Source organism: Rana temporaria, chromosome 11 (assembly GCF_905171775.1).
Source record: "Rana temporaria chromosome 11, aRanTem1.1, whole genome shotgun sequence".
Taxonomy (NCBI): domain Eukaryota; kingdom Metazoa; phylum Chordata; class Amphibia; order Anura; family Ranidae; genus Rana; species Rana temporaria.
Window position 1 is genome coordinate 4,362,708 of NC_053499.1, and position 24,895 is coordinate 4,387,602.

General features: G+C 49.7%; 1 protein-coding gene across 1 annotated transcript in view; it reads right to left on the bottom strand.

The window, feature by feature from the left end:
* NELL1 (neural EGFL like 1) overlaps positions 1-24,895 on the bottom strand; it is a 1,277,601-nt gene that overhangs the window by 842,764 nt on the left and 409,942 nt on the right. Inside the window, 1 exon segment of the mRNA XM_040327905.1 lies at positions 19,458-19,608. Within this exon segment, the coding sequence (XP_040183839.1) occupies positions 19,458-19,608 (151 nt within the window).

A 24,895-nucleotide genomic window follows, 5' to 3' on the forward strand; every position in this document is an offset into this window, starting at 1 on the left:
TCTATCTATGGTCACCGCTGACACCCCCTATTCAGGTGTCGGGCCCCTTTTTGGGCGCCAGGGCACCTGAATTACAGCGCTGTGTTTTTTGAAAGCACTTGATTAGAGCCATAGGCTCTAAAAGGCACCCAAAAAGGTGAACAGCGGACGCCATGCTGGCCGTTCGCTGTTCTCTCAGCGTTGTGTTAGCAATGCGAAGGAATTTGCTGTGCTAACACTGAACCACCACTCAGCCAATCAGGTGCTCGGGTCTGTTACCTGTCACCTGACTGGCTGAAACGTCAGGCGCTGTGATTGGACGCCTGATACAGAGGACGGAAGAAGACATGGAGGATGTGCAGGACACCGCCGCTGACCCACTCCGAGACAGGAGTTAAGTGGCGGGCGATGCACGCTGGCAGCATTTGATGGGGCGCAGTAGCGGCAATTGATGGGTACACTGGCAGCAATTTTTTGGGTACAGTGGCTGCGTTTGATGGGCACAGTGGCGGCAATTGATGGGCACAATAGCTGCATTTGATGGGCACAGTGGCTGCATTTGATAGGCACAGTAGCTGCGTTTGATGACACAGTGCCGGCAATTTTTTGGGTACAGTGGCTGCATTTGATGGGCACAGTAGCTGCATTTGATGGCACAGTGGCGGCAATTTATAGGTACAGTGGCTGCGTTTGATGGGCACAGTGGCGGCAATTGATGGGCACAATAGCTGCGCTTGATGGCACAGTTGCTGCATTTGATGGGCACAGTGGCTGCATTTGATGGGCACAGTAGCTGCGTTTGATGGCACAGTGGCAGAAATTTATGGGTACACTGGCAGGAATTGATGGGCACAGTAGCTGCGTTTGATGGCACAGTGGCGGCAATTTTTTGGGTACAGTGGCTGCATTTGATGGGCACAGTGGCTGCATTTGATGGGCACAGTGGCTGCATTTGATGGGCACAGTAGCTGCGTTTGATGGCTCAGTGGCGGCAATTTTTTGGGTACAGTGGCTGCATTTGATGGGCACAGTGGCTGCATTTGATGGGCACAGTAGCTGCATTTGATGGCACAGTGGCGGCAATTTATAGGTACCGTGGGTGCGTTTGATGGGCACAGTGGCGGCAATTGATGGGCACAATAGCTGCGTTTGATGGCACAGTTGCTGCAATTGATGAGGTTTTTTCAGTTTGTTTGCGCCCCCCCCCCCCACATTTTTGAGCACCACCTGCCACTGAGTAGGCCCATGTTTGCTGGTCTGAAGAGCAGGCTGCACTGTATGCACTTACAAAATGTTCGGCAACTTTTTTTTGTAGCCCTCGGATTGTCTGATAAAACACGCCCGTCGGACTGTTGTTGTCAAAAAGTCTGATCGTGTGTATGGGCCTTTAGTCTTGTCTCTGCTGTCATTTAGCAAGGATGCCAAATGCACCCCCCGACATAGAAATATTTGGTAGACCCCACAGATCTGTATATAAATTATAATCATAAAAAGATGGAGTACCAAGTATGCATACATGTGGAAATTACACCATATATGTCCATTCCAAAAAAAGATGACTCAGAATACGCACACCGGATTCACATATAGCGGCGCATATTTATGCCGCCGTATCGTATCTTCTTTAAGCTACGCCGACGCAGCGCAGAGAGGCAAGCACTGGATTCACAAAGCACTTGCCACCAAATCTGCGCTGGGTTTCTTAGGCGTAAGTCGTCGTAAGTTGAAGTGGGCGTGAGCCATGCAAATGAGGCGTGACCCCATGCAAATGATGGGCCGAGCGCCATAAAGATACAAATAACGAACGGCGCATGCGCCGTCCCGTGGGCGCATCCAGTGCGCATGCTCAGAATCACGTCGGAACTACTCCCTAAGATACGACGGATCACTGCCTACGACGTGAACGTAACCTACGCCCAGCCCTATTCACGTACAACGTAAACCACAAAAGATACGACGGCTGTGTTCCCTGGTCCATAACTTTGCATGGGTTGCGCCTCCTATATGGGGAATAACTTTACGCCGGACGTACGACTTACGCAAACCGCGTATATTATGCGCCGGGGCACAAGTACGTTCGTGAATCGGCGTATCTTCCTCATTTCCATATTTGAATAGGAAATCAATGGGAGCGCCACATGCGTCCAGCGTAAATATGCGTCCACGATATGCCGGTGTTAGGTCGGTCGGAAGAAGCTTATTTTTAGGCGTATCTCAGTTTGTGGGCACGTCGCATAGATACGATGGCGCATAAGTGCACTTACGGGGCGTATCTCGAGATACGTCGGTGCAAGTGCTTTGTGAATCCGGGCCTAGCTGATTATCTGATACAGTTTGCTTTTCGAGAAAAGCTTTTTTTTTCCCTCCTTTGAACATTTGTGACTCTCTTTCCAAGTTAAGTTTCCTTCAAGTCGTTCAGGACGTGTGCGTAGAGGAGGGAACATATGTACGGGTAATTTCCAAGGCGTTTGGTAAATGTTAATACTGCTAGGCAGGAGGGGTTCCGTTCCAAATTTCCCATCACAGCTCATCAGGCGCGCGCTAAATTATCAAAGTAGTAATTAAGCGGTTTAATATGGTTTGCAGCATGTGGAGAGGGGTGCAAGGGGTGCCGGCTCGCTCCAGGCTAGCAAATCTCATTCACAGCACAAAGAAATACAGCTTGAGGAAGGAGAAATGTGGTCTTACGGAAAAAAATCAAGATGTTGTTCCAACACGAGGAGCCGCTGAAAGCGCCGATAGAGAGCCAATTAAAGGACACCCAAGGAAAAAGCAATCAGAGATTTGATAGCACTAGCCAGGAAACATTGCTGAAGTCAGAAACTTTAATCAGAAGATACGGCCGGGCTGGTGAGAGAAAAAAATCAGAATAGGATTCTAATGTCTGAAGTCGTGGAGAGGCACCCGAGTGGGGCTTTGCCTACAACAGCCGCGTCCGTATCAGCTGAAGGAGGTGTCGGCGGAATGCTGATGATGTGCCATCTGCGGAAATTTGTAAAAAAGAGTGCCGTTCGGTGTATTCGCATTACCAAATTACTATTAAAAACTTCCTATAACAAATATAGCCAGCTGCAAATAAAAAAATAATCACACTCCCTGGTGCTCCTACATAACATACATGAACACCAGCGCTAGCTCCTATGTATTACAATAGATGTGATATAATCAGAATTCTCATAACAAGTAATGATTACAATTAATACATACAGTATAAATTGCAACAGTGTGGTCTGTGATAAAGATAAAGTCCCCAAAACTTTCACTGTGTGTCTACAAAAATGTTCCTCCCGACCTTGGCTTGTCTCTGCTGATTCCCTGCTTGACCTCAGGTAGTTCCTCCTGACCATGGCTTGTCTCTACTGATTCCCTGCTTGACCTCAGGTAGTTCCTCCTGACCATGGCTTGTCTCTACTGATTCTCTGCTTGACCTCAGGTAGTTCCTCCTGACCATGGCTTGTCACTGCTGATTCCCTGCTTGACCTCTGGTAGTTCCTCCTGACCATGGCTTGTCTCTACTGATTCCCTGCTTGACCTCAGGTAGTTCCTCCTGACCATGGCTTGTCTCTTCTGATTCCCTGCTTGACCTCAGGTAGTTCCTCCTGACCATGGCTTGTCTCTACTGATTCCCTGCTTGACCTCAGGTAGTTCCTCCTGACCATAGCTGGTCTCTACCGATTCCCTGCTTGACCTCAGGTAGTTCCTCCTGACCATGGCTTGTCTCTACTGATTCCCTGCTTGACCTCAGGTAGTTCCTCCTAACCATGGCTTGTCTCTACTGATTCCCTGCTTGACCTCAGGTAGTTCCTCCTGACCATGGCTGGTCTCTACTGATTCCCTGCTTGACCTCAGGTAGTTCCGCGTGACCATGGCTTGTCTCTACTGATTCCCTGCTTGACCTCAGGTAGTTCCTCCTGACCATGGCTTGTCTCTACTGATTCCCTGCTTGACCTCAGGTATTTCCTCCTGACCATGGCTTGTCTCTACTGATTCCCTGCTTGACCTCAGGTAGTTCCTCCTGACCATGGCTTTTCTCTACTGATTCCCTGCTTGACCTCAGGTAGTTCCTCCTGACCATGGCTTGACTCTACTGATTCCCTGCTTGACCTCAGGTAGTTTCTCCTGAACATGGCTTGTCTCGGATTCCCTGCTTGACCTCAGGTAGTTCCTCCTGACCATGGCTTGTCTCTACTGATTCCCTACTTGACCTCAGGTAGTTCCTCCTGAACATGGCTTGTCTCTACTGATTCCCTGCTTGACCTCAGGTAGTTCCTCCTGACCATGGCTGGTCTCTACTGATTCCCTGCTTGACCTCAGGTAGTTCCTCCTGACCATGGCTGGTCTCTACTGATTCCCTGATTGACCTCAGGTAGTTCCTCCTGACCATGGCTGGTCTCTACTGATTCCCTGCTTGACCTCAGGTATTTCCTCCTGAACATGGCTTGACTCTACTGATTCCCTGCTTGACCTCAGGTAGTTCCTCCTGAATGTGGTTTGTCTCTACTGATTCTCTGCTTGACCTCAGGTATTTCCTCCTGAACATGGCTTGACTCTACTGATTCCCTGCTTGACCTCAGGTATTTCCTCCTGAACATGGCTTGTCTCTACTGATTCCCTGCTTGACCTCAGGTAGTTCCTCCTGACCATGGCTTGTCTCTACTGATTCTCTGCTTGACCTCAGGTAGTTCCTCCTGACCATGGCTTGTCTCTACTGATTCCCTGCTTGACCTCAGGTAGTTCCTCCTGACCATGGCTTGTCTCTACTGATTCTCTGCTTGACCTCAGGTAGTTCCTCCTGACCATGGCTTGTCTCTACTGATTCCCTGCTTGACCTCAGGTAGTTCCTCCTGACCATGGCTTGTCTCTACTGATTCTCTGCTTGACCTCAGGTAGTTCCTCCTGACCATGGCTTGTCTCTACTGATTCCCTGCTTGACCTCAGGTATTTCCTCCTGAACATGGCTTGTCTCTACTGATTCCCTGCTTGACCTCAGGTAGTTCCTCCTGACCATGGTTTGTCTCTACTGATTCTCTGCTTGACCTCAGGTAGTTCCTCCTGACCATGGCTTGTCTCTACTGATTCCCTGCTTGACTTTAGGTAGTTCCTCCTGAATGTGGTTTGTCTCTACTGATTCTCTGCTTGACCTCGGGTATTTCCTCCTGAACATGGCTTGTCTCTACTGATCCCCTGCTTGACCTCAGGTAGTTCCTCCTGATCATGGTTGGTCTCTACTGATTCCCTGCTTGACCTCAGGTAGTTCCTCCTGACCATGGCTTGTCTCTACTGATTCCCTGCTTGACCTCAGGTATTTCCTACTGACCATGGCTTGTCTCTGCTGATTCCTGGATTAACCTTAGGTAATCCCCGATCATGGCTTGTCTTTTACTAATTCCTAGACTGACCTATTGTAGTTCCCGATCATGGCTTGCAGTGGTGGCCCGTCCATTAGGGGCACCTGGGTGCCACCCCCTCTCCTCCAGGCCACCCCCTATATGGTAATGGATAGATTCATGCATAGCTTGACCTTGACTAGTTCCTGACCATGGCTTATCTCTGTTTATTCAAGGTTTGACCATGGCTGATTTCTGTCATTGGCTGATTCAAGGTTTAACCTTGGCTAGGTCCTGACCATGGCTTATCTATAATAATTCCTGGCTTGACCTCAAGTCCCTGCCAATTCTTTTTATGGCTTCAGGTAACTCCTTACGATGGCTTATCTCTGCTGAAATTTTGGTGTAAAAACTCATCTTGCCTCCTGACTATGACTCTGCCTGCTACCCTGTCTGCTTGTTTTTCTCCTCAACCACCAACCTCTGCCTGTTCATACCTCATTTCCAGCCTGTTGTGTGTCCCAGTGTCCTAATCTTTATCCCCTCCAAAGATTTTCCTGTGGGTCTGCACAAGCACCTCATAGTCAATTCTATCTTGTAGGGGTGGCCGGCGGTAGTCACAGTCACTTGTTGCCCAGAAAGTTTAACAGCATACTTCCAGCACTGCTCCCCTCTTCCTACAATAAATTGCTCCGACCAGGGCATTCGTGCCTTTCGCCCACCCCTTGTACCGGCTCTGCCGGTGCTACCATCTATTTACAAGACTTTTAAAATATCTTTGGGCAGGAAGTTAGGAGAAAAATCTGTGACACAGATGAAAAATTAAAAAAAGCTCAAGTTGTGAACATTCTTTACTCGAGAAACTAACAAAAAAAATAAAATGTAATTATCTTTAGATACAAATCAAATTGTTTCAAATGTTGTGGGAGACACTTTTTCTTATCTATTAGACTTTGCTATGGTCTAATTGTACTTCTAATGTCACCAGAATCGTACAATTCTCTCAGGAAGAATGAAATCCGTTCTATAAAAGCGCTTGCGTCTAATGGGGCCCCCGGTGCCTCCAAAGGCCAGAGGTCTTCTCAGTGGTGCTCTGTCTGGCACACTGTGAGATACCAGCTTGAGATCCACAGTGTCCTTTCAAGTACGGCATCCTTCATCTAGTTAAAGTCTTATAACTAAGCTTGCAGCACATGCTGACCCCGGCTTGAAGCGTCCTTCCCTCCTGCCAGAGTCTGCAGCTGTCGCTGTTTCGGCAGAGCTCTTGGATCCTTCGACACGGGCTGTCACTCAAAGGACCCCGGATTTGACTCTCTTCTCCCGATGAGGCGGTGGCAGGACTTTGAAGGCCTCGGAGATCACAGTCGAAGTACAGCTCGTGACGTTGGGTTTCGGACACGGGTTAGCTGCTCACGTCTTGTGGGGAAGGAATGCGCTTTTCATGTATAAAATATCAGCAGAGAAAACTGCTCAACAGTTCCCTTTAAATCCTCAACCGCTAAGTGACAAGGTGAAACTACAATCCTAGCTTTTTACTTTACTTGTCAATAGGATGCCAGGGCTGAAAAATGGCACAAATAAGAAATTACAGAAAATAAACAAACAAACAAAAATATCTAAAGTTAGCTAAACCAGAGATAACGTCAGGATGAACAAGCTGCATGTTACTTAACCCCTTCCATACCAGACACTTACGCACCTTCCCGCCCAAGCCAATTTTCAGCTTTCAGGGCTGTCGCACTTTGAATGGCAATTGCGTGGTCGTGCTACACTGTACCCAAACAAAATTGGCGTCCCTTTTCCCCCACAAATAGAGCTTTCTTTTGGTGGTATTTGATCACCTCTGCGATTTTTTTTTTTTTGCGCAACAACTAAAAAAAGACTGAAAATTTTGAATAAAATTACGTTTACTGTTAATTTTTTTGTAAATAAGTAAGTTTTCTCTTTCAATTACGGGCACTGATATGGCGGCACTGATGGGCACCGATGAGATGGCACTGATGGACATCGATGAGGTAGTACTGATGGGCACCGATGAGGTGGCACTGATGAGCACTGATTGGCGGCGCTGGTATGCGGCACTGATGGGCACTCATAGGTGGCACTGATGGGCACTCATGGGCAGCACTGATGGGCACTCATGGGCGGCACTGATGGGCACTCTTAGGCAACACAGATTGGCACTCATGGGCGGCACAGATGGGCACTCATGGGCGGCACAGATGGGCACTCATGGGCGGCACTTATGGGTGGCACTGATGGATACTTATGGGTGGCACAGATGGGCACTGATAGGTGGACACTGGGCATGGATGGGCACTGTGGGGTGGCACTGATGAACACTGTGGGGTGGCACTGATGTATCCATGTTGCCAGTCAGTGCCCATTTGTGGGCACTGATTGGCATCTTTTTTTTTTACTGACTTTTTTTTTTGTTGCCCCTTTTGTTTTGCCCTTTTCTGGTGGTCCAGTGTGGGCTTCCCTGGTGGTCCAGTGTGGCGATCCGAGGGGGGGCTGCGCTGATAAATAATCAGCGCGAACCCCCCCTGTCAGGAGAGCCGCCGATCGGCTCTCCTTTACTCGCGTCTGTCAGATGCGAGTGAGGAAGAGCCGATCAACGGCTCTTCCTGTTTACATCGTGATCAGCCGTGGTTGGACACGGCTGATCATGTAGTAAAAAGCCTCCGCCGGAGGCTCTTTACCGAGATCGGAGATGCAGGGTGTCAGACTGACACCCTGCATCACCGATCGCCACGCTGCGCGCCCCCACGGGCGCGTGCGGCATGAAATCCTGCAGGACGTCCATAGACGTCCAGTCAGGATTTCAGGACCACTTCCCGGACGTAAATCTCCTATTGACCGGGTGGGAAGTGGTTAATACAACTATACTAGGGTGACCGGACACCCCGGTTTCAGGGGACGGTCCCCGGATAGAGGAAACTGTCCCCGGATTGGATTAGAACAGGGGCTGGGGCAAATTCAAAGACAGCCAGTTCAGAATTTAAAAAAATATTCTGAATTACACCCCCCCCCGCTCCACCGCACCTATTAGCTCCTCCCCAACTGCAGTGCTGCTGCAGATGAGTGCCACCTGCAGTGGAGAAAGTAGACTGCACCAGCCTACACACCCCTCCAGGAGAATAGCCTCACTCAGGTAACTTTTGGCCTGGCCTAAAAAGCCTTTTGTAACTTTCCCTAGCCTCCAACTCCGTAAGGATCAGGAAGCCTACAGCCAGCGCTCCTGGATGCAGGTCTACCTCTGCCTGGCCTCCAGCCCTGTCTAGAGACTCTACTTTGTGGGTACATCTGCATAGGTGTGTTGTGTTTAGCTTCCATTCCCTATATACAATAGGGCTCCTTCCAACCTGGCCTATAACTGGGCGCAGACTCACCCATTAAATCATTGCAAGAGGGTTCTAACTAAAAGGGGTCTAGCACCTGATGACATTGTCTGCTGTAACAAGACACTATTCTGGAAGAGAGCCACCTAGTGGCAGACTAGCTAGTTTCACCTGCCTACACACACACACTGCAGGTTCCTCCCTGTCTCTCATCCCGATGCATTGATATTTTTATTCCAGCCAGTGGCGACTGGTGCTCAAAACTTTTGGGGGGGGGGCGCAAACAAACTTAAAAAAAACATCAATTGCAGCCACTGTGCCCATCAATTGCCCCCACTGTGCCCATCAAACGCAGCCAGTTTGCCCCATCAATTTCCACCAGTTTGCCCCATAAATTGCCGCCAGTTTGCCCCATCAAATGATGCCAGTTTGCCCCATCAAATGATGCCAGTTTGTCCGATCAAATGCCACCAGTTTGCCCCATCAAATGATGTCAGTTTGCCCCATCAAATGCAGCCAGTTTGCCCCATCAAATGCCGCCAGTTTGCCCCATCAAATGATGTCAGTTTGCCCCATCAAATGATGTCAGTTTTCCCCATCAAATGCCGCCAGTTTGCCCCATCAAATGCCACCAGTTTGCCCCATCAATAGCCTCCAGTTTGCCCCATCAATAGCCTCCAGTTTGCCCCATCAGTAGCCGCCAGTTTGCCCCATCAATAACCGCCAGTTTGCCCCATCAAATGATACCAGTTTGCCCCATCAAATGCAGCCAGTTTGCCCACACCCACCTGGCACTTACCTGTCTCGGGTCAGCGCCGTCCTCCACGCTCCCTCAGAGTCCTCGATGTCTTCTCCCGTCCTCTTCATGTCATCTCTTCTATGATTGGATGCCTGATAGGCTTCCAATCACAGCGCCTGTCGCTTCAGCCAATCAGGTGACCGGTAACCAGACCCGGTGCACCTGATTGGCTGAGAGGCAGGTCAGTGTGTTAGGGAAGCGATTCACTAACACAACACTGTTTAAACAGCGAACGCACAGTGCGCCCTCTGTTTAACAATTTTGAAGCCTATTAGAGCCCACAGGCTCTAATCAGGAAGCCTATTAGAGCCTCTGGCTCCAATCAGGCACTTCCAAAACACCCCCGCCGCTGTAATTCAGATGGCCGGCGCTCAACAAGGGGCCGGACACCTGAATAGGGGGCGGTGTGATAGAGTTGATAAAATGATTATATTATATCTATGTTATCTCTCTCTTTTAACCACTCAAATATTGTTATTTTCTTTTCTTCTTTATTATTTTTATTATTTATTTTCTTTTATGTTGCAATGTGTGTATATATATATATATATATATGTGTGTGTGTGTGTATTTTATTATTCATGTAACAAGACAAGATGTAATTTCCTTACTCAAAACAAGAAACGGATGTCCTTTTCCTCCCCCTCCCACCGTGCAAAGAAAATGGCTGCTGGAAGCTCTGGAATGCTTTGTCTCGTGGAAAAACAGATGTTACAGGAAAAGGACCATATACGGATGAACCAATCATATACACACATATGTGATGACGTTTGCTTATGTCACTTTGTTTATATAAGGGGCTGTGACCTTGAATAAACTCCAGAGTTGCTGTTGATGAGGAAGAGCTCACACTGACCAGTGTGTCCCAGTGTGATTCTTTTGCATGCATGCATTTACATCACCTTGAATTTGGATCAGAGGCAGAATAGAACATGTATCCTGGAATTGGACCAGGGATAAATCTATAACAGTGGCAGCGGCGAAAAAAAAAAAAAAAGATTCATGCAATGAGAGAGGGGGCGGCGCTCCTGCGCCCACTATGGACGCACCGCCACTGATTCCAGCTGCTAATCAGATGCAAACAAGTTTTAATCAGATTGGTGATACAGGAAGCAGAGACGGAGAGGAAGGTGGGCAGTACAAATCGAGGAAACAGACCCACCCACTTCACAGGTGGGGAACCCTTTGAAATCTGGCTGCGGTCAGGCCCGGATTTCCCACAAGGCCACTGAGGCCAGGCCTTGGGGCGGCAGTGGCATGGAGTCCCCCGACGTACAGTAACATACAGTTAAGGGCGATAAGGTTTGGGTGGAATCCGCTCGCTCGTTAACAAGTGATTGCGGCGATGTCCCCAAAATCACTTGTAAAATGTGTGCTCTCATCCGTCCTCCCCTCTCCCCCCACCCCACATACCTCTCTCTTTGCTGGCTCTGTCTTCGGTACTCCCCCCTCCCCCCGGCCACCGAGTCGGTCTCCTGTCCCTGCTGCCGATGTACACAGAGAGAGGGGAGAGCTGTGCTCTTCCCATCTCAGCTGTGACAGGAGTTCTAGCACAGTGCTAGGACTCCTGTTTTGGAGGTGACAGGGTCAATAAAGAGAACATGTCGAGTGCAAAAAATTGATAAAAAATAAATAAATAAGAAATAATAATTAAATCAATAAAATAAAAATGTAAAGAATAAGAAAAAATAAGGAAAATAATAAGAAAATTATACAAAAATTTATAAAAGTAAGCGACAAGCTACAAAAAAAAAAAAAAAAATGATAAAGTAAAAGATAAATAAAAAATATTTGAACTAACCGTGCCGCCCATTCCCCATTGATTTGGGGGGGGTTCGGTTGGCGGGGAGGGGGTGCATTGCGGAACCTGGCCTTGGGGCGGCAGGGAGAGCAAATCCGGCCCTGGCTGCGGTGGATTGAACAGTCGCATCTTTTACTGGACAGATTCAGCCTTTCCCAGATTGATTTCACTTGTTTCCTAGTCCCAAGTCTTTTACATTGGTTTTCTTTTTCATGTCTTTTTTGATTGGCCGGACTTCTAAGTAAAGCTGCTGCTGGACGTGTCGGTCGCCTTTCCATGGACATATTTTCCCGTGTATACTGGTCCCAGATGAAAAGTACAAATTATACATAGTTAGGGAACAAAGCCTCGCTCTGGAGCTCTCTACTCACCGATCGCTTTGTATTTGAAGAGGAGAAGCCTGGGGAACAGAAGAGGAGCGAAGGCCACATGATTGGCCGAGATCAAACCAAAGAATAGCGTGTGATGTTTGCGGGGGAAGGGCTCTGCCCGTCTTCTGAAGGAATTATTTGTGCAAGCACAGGGGCTGTCCAGCTACAGACAATGGGGTATTTATGATATGCAGCCCAAACACCCAACGCAAACAATAAAAGCCAACGTCTCCGAGCGGCATCGCCGCCAGCCAGGGCCGGGACAAGGGGTGGGCAGGAGGGACGCCACAAGAAGATTGGAGGGGGGGGGGGTTTGTGTTGGGAGAGGGAATTTGGGGGACAGCAGGGGGTAAAGATTCTTCTATCAGCCAACATTTTGGAGGGGGGGGGGTTGCTAAGAGTGGTGATGTAGGGGGATTTGTGTTGGGAGGGGAGTTGGGGGGAAGGAAGATTTGTTAGTAGGGGGATTTAAAGTGTATGGGGGAGTCTTGTACTAGGAGGGGACATTTTAGGGGTAGAGGATTTGTGCTGTTTTTTTTGGGGGGGGGGGGCATTAGAGGTGGAGGGGTTTAAGTGTATGGGGGGAGGTCTTATACTAGGAGGGGACATTTTAGGGTTAGAGGGTATGAGCTGTTATTTTTTTTTTGGGGGGGGGGACATTTGAGGTGGTGAGGTTTGAAGTGTGGGGGGGGGGGTCTGGACATTTGAGGTGTGGGGTTGAAGTGTGGGGGGGCTTGTACCTGTACTAGAAAGGGACATTTTAGGGGTATAGGATTTGTGTTGTTATTTTTTTTGGGGGAGGGACATTTGAGCTGGGGGGGTTGAAGTGTGTGTGGGGGGGGTCTTGTACTAGGAAGGGACATTTTAGGGGTATAGGATTTGTGCTGTTATTTTTTTTGGGGGGGGGAGATTTGAGGTGGAGGGGTTAAAGTGTGTGGGGGAGGTCTTGTACTAGGAGGGGACATTTTAGGGTTAGAGGGTATGATCTGTTATTTTTTTTTGGGGGGGGGACATTTGAGGTGGTGGGGTTTGAAGTGTGGGGGGGGTCTGGACATTTGAGGTGGGGGTTGAAGTGTGGGGGGGGGTCTTGTACTAGGAAGGGACATTTTAGGAGTAAAGGATTTGTGCTGTTATTTTTTTTTGGGGGGGGGACATTTGAGGTGGAGGGGTTAAAGTGTATGGGGGGAGGTCTTGTACTAGGAGGGGACATTTTAGGGTTAGAGGGTATGAGCTGTTATTTTTTTTGGGGGGGGACATTTGAGGTGGTGGGGTTTGAAGTGTGTGGGGGGGGGGTCTGGACATTTGAGGTGGGGGGGGGTTGAACTGTGGGGGGAGGTCTTGTACTAGGAGGGGACATTTTAGGGGTAGAGGATTTGTGTTGTTATTTTTTTGGGGGAGGGACATTTAAACTGGGGGGGGGTTGAAGTGTGTGGGGGGGGGGAGGTCTTGTACTAGGAGGGGACATTTTAGGGGTATAGGATTTGTGTTTTTTTTTTTGGGGGAGGGACATTTGAGCTGGGGGTGGGTTGAAGTGTGGGGGAGGTCTTGTATTAAGAGGGGACATTTTAGGGGTAGAGAATTTGTGCTGTTATTTTTTTGGGGGGGGACATTTGAGGTGGGGGGGGTTTGAAGTGTGGGTGAAGGTCTTGTACCAGGGAGGGGACATTTTAGGGGTATAGGATTTGAGTTGTTATTTTTTTGGGGGGGGACATCTGAGGGGGGGGGGATTTGGGGGATGGGGTCTAGATGACCTTGTCCCAGCACTGCCTCCACCAGATGAAAAGATGGTCTAAAGCTGCCGATACACGAGGGAATCTGATCAGAGATGGCGATGGCGGTTCTATGGTGCCTCTGCTACATTGTTATACAATTCCTCCAATGAAAAGAAAAAAATAAAGAAGACAGGAAAACATGTTTTCTTCAGGATCGGTGAAACCTCGTGCCACTAGATCTGGTATCTCAGGCTTGAGGTCCTGAACCCAAACCCACGGAAACCTGTTCAATAGCTGGTTGGTGGAGCCGAGGTCAAAATGTAGCCCCCCCCCGTTGGGTGAAGCAGTACACATGAAACGTAAAATGAACCGCACGTGGCCAGTTGTAGGTCAGATGTCAGCAGCAGGCAAGTTCTACAAGTACTTGTATCATTCACTACACAGCACAAAAGACTTTCTGTAGGTTGTCAACTGAACTGGACGTGCGCAACAGATCCGGAATAAAACAGCGGCGAGCACCTGACTTGGTATTGGGCCCTTCGCGTGACATAGAGAAAAACGGGTATATTATGCAGCGCTGAAAATGTACCTTTATAAAAGTCCACAAATGTTGGCACAAAAGACCATTTACCAGATTCACAAAGCACTTACGCCAACGTATAACAAGTTACGCCGACGTAAGTGCAAATGTGCGCCGTCGTATCTGTGCGCCAGACCCACAAACTAATATGCGCCTAAAAACAGGCTTCACCCCACCGACGTAACTTGCCTACGCCGGCGTAGGGTGGGCGCACATATGGGCTGGACGCATGGTGGCGGTTCAATTGATTAGCCATTCAAATATGAAAATGAGGGAAGTACGGCGATTCACGAACGTGCGTGTGCCCGGCGCATGCTGCGCGAGATGCGCGTAAATTGTACGTCCGGCATAAAGTTATGCCCCATAAAGGAGGTGCAACCCGGCAACAGACATGAAAAGGTCTGCACCAGGGAACACAAGCCGGCGTATTTTGCGTTGGACGTGTGTCTGGCTGGGCGTACGTTATGTTCACGGCGTACGCAGTGATCCGGCGTAGCTTAGGCAGTTGTGCCGGCGTGGTTGTGAGCAGGCGCATGAGGGTGCTGTGTCGTCACGTAGCATGTGCAGTTCGTAATACGTACCTGTCTGGCGCTCGGACCATCATTTGCATGGGGTCACGCCTAATTTGCATGGCTTCACGCCCACTTCCACCTACGCCGATGTGCGCCTTCGAAACCCACGCCACGCTGGCGCAACGTTGGGAGCACTGGCTTGCTGAATCCAATGCTTTCCTCTCTGCGCTACATTATTTGCCCTACGGTGGCGTAATGTGCGCCCTGCTCTCTGTGAATCTGGGCCCATGTTTCTTTTCTGGAGTCACCTAAAGTGTAAATCAAACAGACTAGCGTGAATAATGATATCCTCCACCTGTCACGGAAGACGCCTGCAAGGTGCAGCTGCTGTTCCCCGGTGCACGCCTGTGTGCAGGTGCCAACCATGGACACTCAGAACGGCCACAGGCACTTATGCAAATGCACATGCACGTGTGCGTGCACGCGCGCCTGTTACCAGAACCGGTACCAGTCGGCCTATTTAAACAGAGCTGTGATACTGACGTATTGCTGCTTGGTCTACAGCGTTTACCTGAATCCTGATACCTGTGTGTGTGACTTCTGATACCAACCCGGCTTGCTCCCGACTACCTCTGCCTGCTTCCTGCCCTGACCTCTGGCGACCTCAGTGGGGCTCCTGCCAGCATGAAGAAAATGTACAGGGTCACCTTTAGGTCAGAGGATATACTGCAGCCTCCGCACAGTCTACACACAGGCCGCACGCCGCACTCTGATGAATATAAATGGTAAGCCGCAGAGAAACGATTGCAATGAAACTGATAGGTGACCCGTGAAAGGACTACAGACCCTCCGCACACCTCCGGGAGGAAGTGAGGGAGAGGTCATGTGTGTCATTGACTTCCATCAGGAAGATGGCTGCAGAGAGGAACGGCAATTCCCCCGCTGACAGGGATCAGCACCCTCCGTACACCAGGTGACATTTTTTTTGTGTGTAAAGAGGGGTTGTGACCGACAAGCTTAGAGGGAAAATACCAGTTCCCTTAAAAACTGATATCATACATGTGATTGCTGCACACGCCAGATTGTGAGACGTGTTACCACTGAGGTCAGGCTCAGGCAGGTAATATACTGTAACTGTGCAGGCTTTCTTAGGAAGCAATTACCGCACCGTATAGTTCTATCTTATTTGACTTAATCAGAGCGGGACTCTTCAAGTTGAGTGTCAAGAGCCAGAGAACCAATTATGTCTCCAAACACCTGACCTGTCTTATCAACGGGTGACCTCAAATCCTGTCTTTTAGCTTCTGAATGCAAAATAAAAGGATCTTGGGAAAGCTGAGCAAGGGGTATATCTTCATGGGATTTGGGATCCGAAACTTTCGGAGGAACCCTGAAAAAAATTCATATGAGAAGGACCCTATCAGGGCCGATCCTGGGCAGGTGCACGGGGTGCAGCGCACCCAGGCGCCACAGAGGTGGGGGGCGCTGAAGCGCCAGAGTGCTCCCCTTCTCCCTACTTCTCCTCTTCCAGATGCAGCTCTCTCCAACTGACAGGAATGGATCAGAGGAGGAGAGACAGTGCCACCAGCGCCGCTGTGTTTCCTGCCCAAGTCCATCCTCCCTCCCTCCTCCTGTCAGAGGAGGAGAGCGAAGCAGCCGGAGACCGTAGGGGCAGTCTCTGAGCATCTCCTGTAGTATGTCTGCAGTCTCTGAGCATCTCCTGTAGTATGTTTGGAGTCTCTGAACATATCCTGTATTATATCTGCAGTCTCTGACCATCTCCTGTATTATGTCTGTAGTCTCTGACCATCTCCTGTATTATATCTGCAGTCTCTGACCATCTCCTGTAGTATGTCTGCTGTCTCTGACCATCTCCTGTACTATGTCTGCAGTCTCTGACCATCTCTTGTATCATGTCTGCAGTCTCTGACCATCTCCTGTATTATGTCTGTAGTCTCTAACCATCTCCTGTATTATATCTGCAGTCTCTGACCATCTCCTGTAGTATGTCTGCAGTCTCTGACCATCTCTTGTACCATGTATGGAGTCTCTGACCATCTCTTGTATCATGTCTGCAGTCTCTAACCATCTCCTGTACTATGTCTGCAGTCTCTGACCATGTGGGGGCACCAGAAATATTTCTGCACCCAGGCGTCTGTGACCCTAGGATCGGCCCTGGATCCTATAAGAAAGATCCCATGAGAAGCATTCGATGAGAAGGTTCTCAAGTGTAGGATCCCATGAGAAGGATCCTCTAAGGACAATCCCATGAGAAGGATTTAAAGAGAAGAATCCAATAAGAATGATGCCATGAGAAAGACCCATTAAGAATAATCCCAGGAGGGGGAACCCAACAGAAGGATCCCTTGAGAAGGATCCCATGAGAAGGATTCGGAGAGAACAATCCAATAAGAAGGATCCCATGAGAAGGATCCATTGAGATCCATTGAGAAGAATTCCAAGAGAGGGAACCCAAGACAAGGATCCCATGATAAGGATCCCATGAAAAGAATCCCAATAGAAAGAACCCAAGAGAAGGATCCCATGAGAAGGATCTTGTCAGAAATATCCCCTGAGAAGGATCCTAAGAGAGGGAACCCAAGAGAAGGATCCCACGAGAAGGATTCCAAGAGAAGGATCCCATAAGAAGGACTCCAAGAGAAGGATCCAATGAGAAGAATCTTGTCAGAAATATCCCCTGATGCTCATGCACTCCGCAGTGTAGTTGAGCATCATGGGAAATGTAGTTCCAAAACATCTGGGGTGCCAAGTTCCGCCATCACTGGCCTAGGAGGAGAAGGGAGGAGCTGCACAGAAGACACAGGCCCCCGCCCGCCACCAATAGAAGTCATTGGATGCCTAGGAGAAGAAGGGAGGAGCTGCACAGAAGACACAGGACCCTGCCCGCCATCCATAGAAGCCATTGGATGCCTAGGATAAGTAGGGAGGAGCTGCACAGAAGACATAGGACCCCGCCTGCCATCCATAGAAGTCATTGGACACCTAGGAGAAGGGAGGAGCTGCACAGAAGACACAGGACCCCGCCCGCCATCCATAGAAACCATTGGACGCCTAGGAGAGTGATGGTGAACCTTGGCACCCCGATGTTTTGGAACTACATTTCCCATGATACTCATGCACTCTGCAGTGTAGATGAGCATCATGGGAAATGTACTTCCAAAACATCTGGGGTGCCAAGGTTTGCCATAACTGGCATAGGAGAAGAAGGGAGGAGCTGCACAGAAGACACAGGACCCCGCCCACCATCCATAGAAGTCATTCGACGCCTAGGAGAAGAAGGGAGGAGCTGCATAGAAGACACAGGACCCCGCCCACCATCCATAGAAGTCATTGGATGTCTAGGAGAAGAAGGGAGGAGCTGCATAGAAGACACAGGACCCCGCCCACCATCCATAGAAGTCATTGGACGCCTAGAAGAAGAAGGGAGGAGCTGCACAGAAGACACAGGACCCTGCCCACCATCCATAGAAGCCATTGGATGCCTAGGAGAAGAAGGGAGGAGCTGCACTGAAGACACAGGACCCCGCCCGCCATCCATAGAAACCATTGGACGCCTAGGAGAGTGATGGTGAACCTTGGCACCCCGATGTTTTGGAACTACATTTCCCATGATACTCATGCACTCTGCAGTGTAGATGAGCATCATGGGTAATGTACTTCCAAAACATCTGGGGTGCCAAGGTTTGCCATAACTGGCCTAGGAGAAGAAGGGAGGAGCTGCACAGAAGACACAGGACCCCACCGGCCATCCATAGAAGTCAATGGACACCTAGTAGAAGAAGGGAGGAGCTGCACAGAAGACACAGGACCCCGCCGCCATCCATAGAAGCCATTGGATGCCTAGGAGAAGAAGGGAGGAGCTGCACAGAAGACACAGGACCCCGCCGCCATCCATAGAAGCCATTGGATGCCTAGGAGAAGAAGGGAGGAGCTGCACAGAAGACACAGGATCCCGCCCACCATCCATAGAAGCCACTGGATGCCTAGGAGAAGAAGGGAGGAGCTGCACAGAAGACACAGGACCCCCGCCCGCCATCCATAGAAGCCATTGGATGCCGGAGCCTGCAACCCTCCAAAGCCCACTGCCCCTTGAGCCCACAACCCTTCAAAGCCCACTGAAGCCTGTTGCTGCCCCTTGAGCCCACAGCCCTCCGAAGCCCGCCTTAGCTTGCCGCTGCCCCTGGAGCCCACAACCCGCTGCTGCCTGCCGAAGCCTGCCGCTGCCTGCCAAAGCCTGCAACCTGCCCCCTGGGGCCTGCTGGGGTAAGTGCAAGGGAGGAGTGCTAAGATGCCACCAACCAAAGGGGGGGTTGTTTGCCGCCCCCCTAAAAAGAACACAACCAAGGACAACCAAGTTCCTTCACACCAAAATGGTCAATCTCTGTCCTTATGGAGCTGGCTTTGTCCAGTACACAGGGACACAGTCATGCTGAAAGAGAAAAGGGTCTTCACCACACTGTCACTACAAGGTTGGAAGAGCACAACTGTCTACAATGTCTTTGTATAAAACGTTTTAACAATTCAATCCAATGGAAGCACCGGACCTCCATTATTTGAAGGGGACTTCACATACTCTTGGCCATACAGTGTAGCATAATAGTAAAAGAAAAAGGAATAAAAAACAGAAAAAGATCAATAATTTGTATAAAGACTCAAGATGTTATTTTAGGCATCACACAGCCTGGCAGAGCCCCTCGGAGGCCCTCCTGATAGTCGGGATAATCATCCAGAAGACACACAATAGATTTCCCGTATTTCCTCTTTTGTTGCTGCCAAACAGAACAATATTAACCGATTCCCAGCCAGGCAGAGCCGCCGGCGAGATCGATGACCTTCCATTCTCCGCAGCAATGACCCCCCGCCGGCCTGCTCTATTCGCCGTCACTTTGTGTTACATTGTCGCGGTGGGGCGCCTGCGTTACACTCCAGTTGTCTGTCGTTCACGTTGTAGGAGGCAGATGACATTTAGGAGACAGAGAGGGGGAGGGGAAGGGGGGGGGAACTATTCTCTTACCTGTGCTCCATCTCTCGTATGGAGAGGATGACCCCAGAGGAGGAGGACCTTTGCTGGATGGAGGCCAGGAAGGTGAATTCGCTCTTATTCCTGAAGAGCTGGATCACCTTCTCGCTGGTGTGCGGTGCCGCGTGAATCTCCCGTTCCACATCTAGGAAGAGGAAGAATATCATAAGACTTCAGCCAAAAAAATAAAAAAAATAAAAGCACAAACTAGATGACCGAACTCGGCTTTATTTGTAAGTTTTGATTTGCATTATATCTGACCCCCGGCCTTCCCTTCAGTCTTGCACAGTTGTACCCAGGGCTGGACTGGGACAAAAATCATCATCCAGAACGGCCCACTTTAATTTTGCAAACATGCACAAAAACAGTATATATACGGTTGGGGGGTGGAGGACACAGTGGGACACTGTGGGGAGTGGAGGACACCATGGGGGGGGGGGGGTGGAGGACACAGTGGGACACGGTAGGGAGTGGAGGACACCATGGGGGGGGGGGGGGAGTGGAGGACACAGTGGGACACCGTGGGGAGTGGAGGACACACACAATGAGAGGGGAGTAGAGGACACAGTGGGACACCGTGGGGAGTGGAGGACACCATGGGGAGGAGTGGAGGACACAGTGGGACACTGTGGGGGGTGGGGGACACCATGGGGAGGAGTGGAGGACACAGTTGGACACCGTGGGTAGTGGAGGACACCATGGGGGGGAGTGGAGGACACAGTGGGACAACGTGGGGGTGGAAGACACCATGGGGGGGAGTGAAGGACACAGTGGGGAGTGGAGGACACCATGGGGGGGGGTGGAGGACACAGTGGGACACCGTGGGGAGTGGAGGACACACACAATGAGAGGGGAGTAGAGGACACAGTGGGACACCGTGGGGAGTGAAGGACACCATGGGGGGGAGTGGAGGACACAGTTGGACACCGTGGGTAGTGGAGGACACCATGGGGGGAGTAGAGGACACATTGGGACACCATGGGGAGTAGAGGACACCATGGGGGGGAGTGGAGGACACATTGGGACACCGTGGGGGTGGAAGACACTATGGGGGGAGTGAGGGGCACAGTGGGACATGGTGGGGAGTGGAGGACACCATGGGGGGGGGGTGTGGGACACGGTGCGGAGTGGAGGACACCATGGGGGGGTGGAGGACACAGTGGGACAGTGTGGAGGTGGAGGACACAGAGGGACAGTGTGGGGGTTGGAGGACACAGGGGGACACCGTGGGGGGGGGGGGTGGAGAACACCATGATGGGTGGAAGATACAGTGGGACACCGTGGGGGGTGTGCCAGGTGTGGGCACATCCTAATCAATGTGCGATGCCAATTCCCCTTACTGCCCGGGCTCCCCCCCCCATTGTTGGCCCCCCTGCCCCGCCACAGATTCAAGAATAATACACATGACTGATGGATTTAGATGATATTTACTTAAATATTTATATAGATCAGTTTAAAAGGTAACTCCACATGCAGGGATGTTAACAACCTTTGTTTCAGATTCTGACCTTTTGGGATTCTGAAGAAATAGCTGTTTGTTTGTCTCAATCAGCTGCTGCAACTGCAGGGCTCTAAAGTGGCAGAGTCTGCATCCCTTTAGATGTGATTTCCCTTTGGGAGTATCTCACCAAAAATGACACTTTTGTTGCAGGGGATGCCTAAAATCGAACTTGTATCTTAGTGCAGACTTCTGGGAACATCAGCGAGCCAATCACACAAGCAGGAAATTACATTTCTGGGGGGGGGCACTCTTTATACCTGTATCTGTATACAGAACACCTCCGGGAGGCCATAAGGCTTTCTACATCTAAAAAAATCGAAGGATGATCGTGACAAACAGGCGACTGGCATTTTCAGAAGAAGAGGTCAGCGATGGCGGCCCAACTACAAAGCAGAGCTCTTCTCGTAACTCAACGAGTGATCCCCACAGATAGTGGGGCAGATTCAGGAACGATTTACGCCGGCGTATCCATAGATACGCCGCGTAAATTCAAAGCTGCGCCAGCGTATCTATTTTCTGTATTCAGAAAGCTAGATACGCCGACATTAGCCTAAGATACGACTGGCATAAGTCTCTTACGCCGTCGTATCTTAGGGTGCATTTTCACGCTGGCCGCTAGGTGGCGCTTCGGTAGTTGTCAGCGTAGAGTATGCAAATGACATACTTACGCCGATTCACAAACGTACGTGCGCCCGGCGTTCGTTTTTTACGCCGTTTGCGTAACTCGTTTTCGTCGGCACGCTGCTCCTGCTATTAGGAGGCGCAGCAAATGTTAAGTATGGACGTCGTTCCCGCGTCGCGATTTGAAAATTTTACGTCGTTTGCGTAAGTCGTCCGTGAATGGCGCTGGACGCCATTTCCGTTCACGTCGAAACCAATGACGTCCTTGCGACGTCATTTACCGCAATGCACGTCGGGAAATTTTAGGGACGGCGCATGCGCAGTACGTTCGGCGCGGGAACGCGCCTAATTTAAATGATCCGGATCATTTGAATTACGAGCGCTTACGCCGGCCCCTTTTACGCTACGCCGCCGCAAATTACGGAGCAAGTGCTCCTGTAATTTACGGCGGCGTAGCGTAAAGATGATACACTGCGCCGCCGTATCAGTGCGCGCCCCTACCTGAATCTACCCCAGTAAGAATAGGGAATGATAGAAAGAATCGTAAAAAAAGTTCCATCGATTCATTGGAAGGAAACAAGGCGGATTTGCAGGGATTCGGCACGCGGTTTGCCCGTGCGTTCTCTCTCGGAAATTAACATTCGGCGCCCAGTACCGTTATTGGATTGGCTCCCTCGTCCCCTGGCGCCCCTCCATGGAGAGTAAATCTCTGTCAGTCACAAAAATCCTGCATAATCCTCGGGAACAAGAGCAGAACCCAATCAAAGTTCTACCTAATCCACGAGAACTGACAAAGCCATCACTGATACTCCTTCCAACAAATACATCGGGGGGGGGGGTCATCCCGTGGTGACGCTCCTATGGAAATGCGGTAATGAGCATGTCGGGGGGGGGGATGGGGAGCTGACCCCGAGAATTGGGAACACCTAATCTCGGGGTATCTGTGTCTTTTCTGTCATTTTTGAACATTTTCTCTAATTGTTAGATAGTCACAGTCTCTCTTTATTGTTATTTGTTTAACCTTTTCACTGCCAGGGGGGGTGTTTCTTTGCGGAGGGGGGGGGGGGGGGTGGACCGCGCCTGTTTTTCAGACTCGGTGTTTACAAGTTAAAAATATTTTGTTTTGCTAGAAAATTACTTAGAACCCCCAAACGTTATATAAAAAAAAATCTAACGCCCTAGAGAATAAAACAAAGGGCGGGGCCAATTCAATATTGAACCCTACGGACTAAGACTGGGATGGCATTAAAGTTCATGTGTGTGCAGGGATTTTGGGGCACCTTACACAGCTTCAGGCATGGGCCCCCTAGAGCAGAGACACCGGAGAGGGGGGGCGGTGCTGCCGCCGCTAATTGAGATGCGGAGGGGTGCCGTGAATTAAGAATGGGGGGGCGTCGCGAATCAAGAAGCTGGGGAGGGGCTGCCCGCCGCAAATTAAGGTCAGGGGGGCTTTGTGTGCTGACAAAAAAAAGGGGGGTGCCATCCGGGGTCCTGGGGATCAGCGGGCCCCTTAGAGGTCGGGGGGGGGGGCTTTGGGTGCTGGCAAAAAAAAAAAAAGGGGGATGCCATCTGGGCCCCTGAGGAGGAGAGGACACAGGGCTGCCATCAGGAATTATGGGGCCTCTTACACAGCTTCAGGCTTGGGCCCCCTGGAGCAGAGAACCCAGGGGGGGGGGCTGCTGCCTCATATTGAGAAGCGGGGGGCTGCCGCCTCAAATTGAGAAGCGGGGGGCTGCCGCCGCTAATTGGGCAGCGGGGAGGTGCCACAAATTGAGAAGCGGGGGGTGCTGCCGCCGCAAATTGAGGTCGGGGGGCTTTGGGTGGTGACGAACAAAAAAAGGGGGCGTTGCCCTGGGTCCCTTACAAAAAAAAGATAAACCTCCGGGCCCTTTAATTAAAAAAAAAAAAAAAAAAAAAAATATATATATATATATATATATATATATATATATATAAAATAAATTAAATAAAAAAAAGGAGGGTTGCCATCCGGGGCCCTGGGGACCTCTGGGCCCTTTAATAAAAATAAAAAAATATATATATATATATATGTATATATATTTTTATATGCAAAAATAAATAAAAAAAGGAGGGTTGCCATTCGGGGCCCAGGGGGGGGGTTTCCACCAGGGCCCCTTACAGGTGTACTGCCTGTACCCCCCTGATGGCGGCCCTGTTTGTGTGTAAAGGTAGGCATGTATATATTATTATTTTTTACATTGTATCTTTTTCTGTTGTGCACAACAATTCCACACAGCAAGAGAAACAATGCGACCTTCCGGCCAGAAAGGTGAGTTTGGCGACCATGCCGATCACATGATCCCAAACCACACCGATTGGTTTAGTTCTACTTACGGCTGTCGGTGACTTTGCAGTCACGGAATGCGGAGCGCGTCGAGCCGCGTGCTTCACAGCTGTAATGTATGTTAATGTTCTCTCAGCGCGGGGAGCTGCGCCCCGAGGACATTCATCTACAGATTTCACACGCCAAGTGGTTAAACACGCAGGTTCATTGTAAGATTAGCATATGAAAAAAAGGCTGAGAGACGTGGGCGAAAGCTGGAGAGAAATATAGCATCTGTGAAGGATATTGTTGAATATATTTATATACAGTATCTCACAAAAGTAAGTACACCCCTCACATTTCTGTAAATATTTTCTTGTATCTTTTCATGTGACAACACTGAAGAAACGACACTTTGCTACATGTAGCGCGTGTACAGCTCGTATAACAGTGTAAAAGTCCCCTCAAAATAACTCAACACACAACCATTAACCACTTCAGCCGCTTGCAGCTCAAGGACCAGGCCCCTTTTTGCGATTCGGCACTGCGTCGCTTTAACTGACAAATGCGCGGTCGTGCGACGTGGCTCCCAAACAAAATTAACGTCCTTTTTCCCCACAAATAGAGCTTTATTTTGGTGGTATTTGATCACCTCTGCGGTTTTTATTTTTTGCGCTATAAACAAAAATAGAGCGACAATTTTGAAAAAAAATATCAATATTTTTTACTTTTTCCTATAATAAATATCCCCCAAAAACACTTCCTTCGTGATCTGGGGGTCCCCTTTGTTAAAGAGGTCTTCCAGATTCTGATAAGCCCCCCGCCCGCAGACCCCCACAACCACCGGGCAAGGGTTGTGGGGATGAGGCCCTTGTCCCCATCAACATGGGGATATCCATATATATATATATAAAAAAAAAGTTTTTTTCCTCAGTTTAGGTCGATACGTATTCTACATATTTTTGGTAAAAAAAAAATAGCAATAAGCGTTTATTGATTGGTTTGCACAAAAGTTATAGCATCTAC